The 6,115-nt window shown below is 46.7% G+C and overlaps 1 protein-coding gene across 2 annotated transcripts in view; it reads left to right on the forward strand.

Moving 5' to 3' along the window:
* GFOD1 (glucose-fructose oxidoreductase domain containing 1) overlaps positions 1-4,327 on the forward strand; it is a 125,807-nt gene extending 121,480 nt beyond the window's left edge. For both annotated transcript variants that reach the window (XM_010357131.2, XM_030929303.1), the window contains exon 2: positions 2,027-4,327. In XM_010357131.2, coding sequence (XP_010355433.1) covers positions 2,027-2,946 — 920 coding nt within the window. In that variant the 3' untranslated portion in view covers positions 2,947-4,327. The remainder of the gene's footprint in view (positions 1-2,026) is intronic.
* Positions 4,328-6,115: the final 1,788 nt, after the last annotated feature.

The following is a 6,115-nucleotide window of genomic DNA, read 5'->3' on the forward strand; positions in this document are numbered from 1 at the left end:
AACTGAGTTGTTTTTCTTCTTCCTTGACTCTTGGCTTCCATGGAATAAATCCCTTTCTCATTCCCCTGTCACTCTCCTTTCCTTTGATCCTTTGTCTTCCCCAGACCCAGAACCACTTAGTCTCCTAAAGGGTTCAGAGAGGCATTTTGGTCTCCCTGTAATTTATACACACGTTACAGTCATCACGTAAGAGTAATTCTTATTTGGCCTGACCTCCACTGGCCAAAAGCAACACACCCCACCCTGAAGCAGATGGGGGTCGGGGAGGAAACAGGCACTGCCAACTCCTCAGGTTTAGGTAATATCCGCTCTTTATAGGAAAAGAAAAACTTTAAACAAACACATCTGTGACCACTGCCAGCCCTAATCTAGAATGCAAAATAAACAAGCACGATAATGCTCAAAATACAATCCCGGGGAATCGTCGGGGGCAGAGAGGGGAAGACGTCAGCCAAAAGCTTAGACCTTCAAAGGGTATCATTAAGAAATTCTTCACACTTAATTAGACACACCTTGGCTAGGATTTAAGCTTATGTATTCTGATTCTTTCCAAATACAGATACTCTTCTCCTTTCACTTTATGATTTTTAATAATAATACATTTTTACTAAAAATGATATTTTAAACATAAAATACAACATATAAAACATTTTATATATAACTGTAATGATATATTTTATATGTAAAAAGATTATATCATATACTTTAATAGTACTTTTATATTTTGTATTTAAATAATATAAAAGCAAAATCTATTTCTGTTTAAAATGTTATAGATTTATATAAATAAAATATAAAATGAAGCATTTTATACTACTTTAGCAAATATTGTTAAACATTTCTAAAATGTAGGTTATTTAAATATCTTAAAATAAACCTTACTATTTAAATCAATACCAGATGTTTAACATTAAAATTAAGTAATTCATGGCCTTTTGGGACCAGGACACCTGTAATCCCAGCACTTTGGGGATTTAGGGAGTAGGGGACCAGTTAAGACCAGGAATGTGAGACCAGCCTGAGCAATGTAAGGAGACCACTGTCTCTTAAAAAAAAAAAAAAAAAAAAAAAAATTGGAGACCCCATCTCTTTAAAAAAAAAAAAAAAAAAAAAAAATGGCTGGGCATGGTGGCTCACGCCTGTAATCACAGAACTTTGGGAGGCTGAGGTGGGCAGATCATGAGGTCAGGAGTTCGAGACTAGCCTGGCCAACATGGTGAAACCCCGCCTCTACTAAAAATACAAAAATTAACTGGGCATGGTGTCGGGCGCCTGTAATCCCAGCTACTCAGGAGTCTGAGGCAGGAGAATCGTTTGAACCCAGGAGGCGGAGGTTGCAGTGAGCCAAGATGGTGCCATTGCACTCCAGCCTGAGTGACAGGGTGAGACTCCATCTCAAAAACAAAGTTTAGCTGGGTATGGTAGCACCTACTGTCTTAGCTACTCAGGAGGCTGAGACAGGAGGATTGCTTGAGCCCAGAGGTTTGAGACTGCAGTTAGCTATGATCGCACCACTGCAATGCAGCCTGGGGAACAGTGAGATTCTGTCTCAAAAACAAACAAAAAACAAATTAAGTAATGCAACATAAATATTTAAAGTAATATTGAAATATATAGAATATCTTCTTTTTATTTTCATTATTTTTTAGTTTTTGAGACAGAGTCTTGCTGTCCCCAGGCTGGAGTGCAGTGGCCAGAACATAGCTCACTCGACCTCCTGGGCTGTAGTGATCCTCCCACCTCAGCCTCCTGAGTTGCTGGGACCACAGGCATGCACCACCATGCCTGGCTCATTATTATTATTATTATTGAGACAGGATCTCTCCGTGTTACCCAAGCTGGCCTCCAACTCCTGGGCTCAAGGCCTCCTCCGGCCTTGGCCTCCCAAAGTGCTGGGACAACAGGCATGAGCCACCACATCTGGCCTTCTTTTTCTATTAATGTGAAATATTTTAAGATCTGACCCAGGGATGCGCGCTCGGACATGGTCCCGCCCCGCTGACCGCTGTCTTCCTCCCACCCGCAGGCATCGGCAAGAACGTCATATGCGACCGCACGGCCACGCCGCTGGACGCCTTCCGCATGACCTCGGCCGCCCACTACTATCCCAAGCTCATGAGCATCATGGGCAACGTGCTGCGCTTCCTGCCGGCTTTCGTGCGCATGAAGCAGCTGATCGAGGAGGGCTACGTGGGCGAGCCGCTGGTGTGCGAGGTGCAGGTGCACGGCGGCAGCCTGCTGGGCAAGAAGTACAACTGGAGCTGCGACGACCTGATGGGCGGCGGTGGCCTGCACTCCGTGGGCACCTACATCATCGACCTGCTCACCTTCCTCACCGGCCAGAAGGCCGTCAAGGTCCACGGGCTGCTCAAGACCTTCGTGAAGCAGACTGACCACATCAAGGGCATCCGCCAGATCACCAGCGACGACTTCTGCACCTTCCAGATGGTGCTGGAGGGCGGGGTGTGCTGCACTGTCACCCTCAACTTCAACGTGCCCGGCGAGTTCAAGCAGGATGTCACTGTGGTGGGCTCCGCCGGGCGCCTGCTGGCCGTGGGCACTGACCTGTACGGGCAGCGCAACAGTGCCCCGGAGCAGGAGCTGCTGGTGCAGGACGCTACGCCGGTGAGCAACTCCCTGCTTCCGGAGAAGGCCTTCAGCGACATCCCCTCGCCCTACCTACGCGGCACCATCAAGATGATGCAGGCGGTGCGCCAGGCCTTCCAGGACCAGGACGACCGGCGCACGTGGGACGGGCGGCCCCTCACCATGGCCGCCACCTTCGACGACTGCCTGTATGCCTTGTGCGTGGTGGACACCATCAAGAGGTCCAGCCAGACGGGGGAGTGGCAGAACATTGCCATCATGACCGAGGAGCCGGAGCTGAGCCCTGCCTACCTGATCAGTGAGGCCATGCGCCGCAGCAGGATGTCCCTCTACTGTTAGCACAGACTGAGAACCTCGGGGACTTGAGCCTTCTGCAGGGGATGTCCACAGAGAGGGAAAGGCCGAGGGGAGAGGGTGGCCATGGGGAACGTGGGGATCAGGGAGGTGAAAGGACAGTGTAAATAAATGGCATCTAGGAAGGTAAACTTCAGTCCCGGTGACTGATCCCAAACCAGACTGTTGGTGGTCTGAGCTCCTAGCCTGGAAGCATTCAGGAGAACCTGCCATTCCTGGGATGATCCTTGCTGGGTATTTGCACGAGAGTGGTTTGGTGTCGCTGCCTCTGCTGCCCTTTACTGTGACAAGCAAGGAGGGGTTGCTTCCCTCCCTACCTCATCCACCCGACACACCTTGGCCTTCTGCAAGCCAAATGGTTCTGCAGGGTCTAGACGCTAGTATCACGTGGCAAGCTCAGTGCCCGGGACACCCACTGCTGGTAGGAGAAGGCCCATTTTCACAGTCCGCATAAGCCTGTTAGGCTGGGGTTGGGGGTGGGATGGGCTGGTGAGAAAGTTCAAATTCCAGGAAGCTACTTTTTATTGGATGTAAGGTATCTAAAGGCAAAAGTACTTAGTAGCAAAGTGGCCACCTTTTGATTGATTGGGCTTCCTTATAGGAAGAACTGAGGGTGTGTCTTTGCACTTGGTTCATTGCCCTTCACCTGGTGGAGAAAGGGAGGTCAGAAATAGTAAGCAAAAAGCAGGACTCCCAGAAGCCACAAGGAAGGAGCACAGGCTGCACCAAAGCAGGGGCAGCAGAGAATAAAATATCTCTTTGAACTTGTCAACAATTAAAAAACTGAAAGGAGTCACCTTATAACACTATTTCCAGTAAAGGTGGAATTGAGTGTCTGAGGGATTATTGAGGTGTTAAGGTAGCCCTGCCACATGGCTCTCCAGGCAGGGCCAAGAAGATAGCACGAAGTATGGGTTTGACCATAAGCTCATATGCTGCCCCCAAAGACTGGGAACGGCTGTGTGCCTCAGTGTTACAGTGTGAATTCCTAAACAGAGGGTAAAGTGAGCCTAGCCAGGGAGGTGTCTGGGGCTCCCTCACCCATCTCTCCTACCAAGCTGGGCAAGAGCTTTTAGGAAATCCATCCAGCTTTGTGGATTTAAAAAGGAAGCCTTCAGTTCCAATTAGAATCCTCTTTCCTTAAAAATAAATAAATAAATAAATAAATAAGTATTTTCCTTAGCTCCAGCATTTGCTTTCAGGATTCTGACACCTGAGAATTTGGGGGTAGGTATTAAGCAAAACAAAAGGACAACAAGGAACATTATTCCTAGTATTTCTAAAATGGGGGTTTAGAACCCCCCCAGGGGCCATACTTAGGCTTGAGAAGGCTAATGTTGGAAAAAACATATTCTTCTCATTGGTCTCCTGTCTTGTCCTTGCACACTCTGCTTATAGAGCTTTTGTTAGAGATGCTGAACTGCAGGCTGGGAGCAGGCAGTGCCCAAAGGGAACAGACACACACGTGCACACACACACACACACACACACACACACAGAGATTTTTGAATGCTTGCTGCCATCAAATGTCGCTTGAAATCATTCTTTAAAAATTCAGATCTGGTCTTGAAAGAAGTATCACATCAAGTACATTCAGAGAACAGAGAATTATCCTTTGTTATCTTTGCTTAATTCTTCACCCCATGTAATTATCCTTGTTATCTTTGCTTAATTCTTCACCTCATGTAAGATGTTTGTCAAGGGTGGACGTGGAAGCCATTCCTCATAAGTCTACGTAGCTTTTGTTCACAGGCTCACTGAAGTCCAACAGGTGTCTTTACATGCAACTGAAGTTTAGAGTTCTTTTCAGATAGCTGCCATTAGAACTAGAAGGGAATCTAAGAGGCCTGGAGTCCACCCCCAGCCTGGGTAGGCAAAATCTGAGAATGAACAGCCCAATCAATTGCATCCTTCATTGTCCTCCCTAGGGTCAATATTCTTTGAAGCCCAGGCTACTCATATGTGCCAGGTACCTCGTGGTCCAAATGCGAGGGGAATGCTGGGCGTTTTCTAGAATAGAGAAGTAAGTACTGCCTTCCTGGAAACAGTCACCCTCCTTCCTGAGGCTTTGCTACAGTACTGCAGGTTGGGTCAGCTGAAACTCCGTGCTTGGTTCATTGTGGTCCCTGACCTGTTGCTGACAGACTTCATGGTCAGCATTCCAGCTCTTGGCAACTATCAGTTCCAAACCAGAGATTTGCTGGAATGGAAGTCTCCCAATAATAGTTTGAACAGAGGCCCATGTCATGGACTCCTTTGGTTCTCATTCTTTTTTTTTTTTTTTTTTTTTTTTTTTTTTGAGACGGAGTCTCACTCTGTCTCCCAGGCTGGAGTGCAGTGGCACCATCTTGTCTCATTGCAACCTCTGCCTCCGGGTTCAAGTGATTTTCCTGTCTCTGCCTCCCAGGTAGCTGGGACTGCAGGCGCACGCCACCACACCCTGCCAATCTTCTGTATTTTTAGTAGAGATGGGGTTTCACCATATTAGCCAGCATGGTCTCAATCTCCTGACCTCGTGATCCACTCACCTCGGCCTCCCAAAGTGCTGGGATTGCAGGCGTGGGCCACTGCGCCCAGCCGGTTCTCGTTCTTCTAAACTGCTCTCTGGGAAAGTAGTTTTTGTGGAAACATTGGAATTATTATTATTATTATTTTCTAGCTAGCCTGAAGGGCTCTGATGAAGGATGAAGGGAAAGCAAACAAAATTACTCCATGGGTTTCATTTTTCTAAGTCATTCATAACCTAAATAGGGATATTCCTGGGGTTTCGACTGTATGTTTCTGTGCTAAACCTTAATACTTGGGAAATCTTTTCCCAATACTTGGGGTTTTCGAGAGAGGTTCCCACAAAGGCCTCTAAGCTCTGTAATAAATATTTAATGTCTAAAACAAAAACTCTCATTTGAAGCTGTGGTATATAGAAAGAACATATACTTTTTAAAAGAGGCATGAAAAAATAGTGTACTCAAATTTTATCTACTGAAATGCATGTAGTAGGTAGATGAAGGAACAGGAGAAAGAAAAGGGCTAGATAGTTCATTTTGTTTAAATATAAAATGTAGCAAATGGGTTTGAAATACTCCTTTAGTGCTCCATTTGCCCTTATCCCACCACATGCATTTGGGGTAGCTATGTGAAGCTGACATCTCTAGCC

The sequence above is a fragment of the Rhinopithecus roxellana genome, chromosome 4 (assembly GCF_007565055.1).
Source record: "Rhinopithecus roxellana isolate Shanxi Qingling chromosome 4, ASM756505v1, whole genome shotgun sequence".
NCBI lineage: Eukaryota > Metazoa > Chordata > Mammalia > Primates > Cercopithecidae > Rhinopithecus > Rhinopithecus roxellana.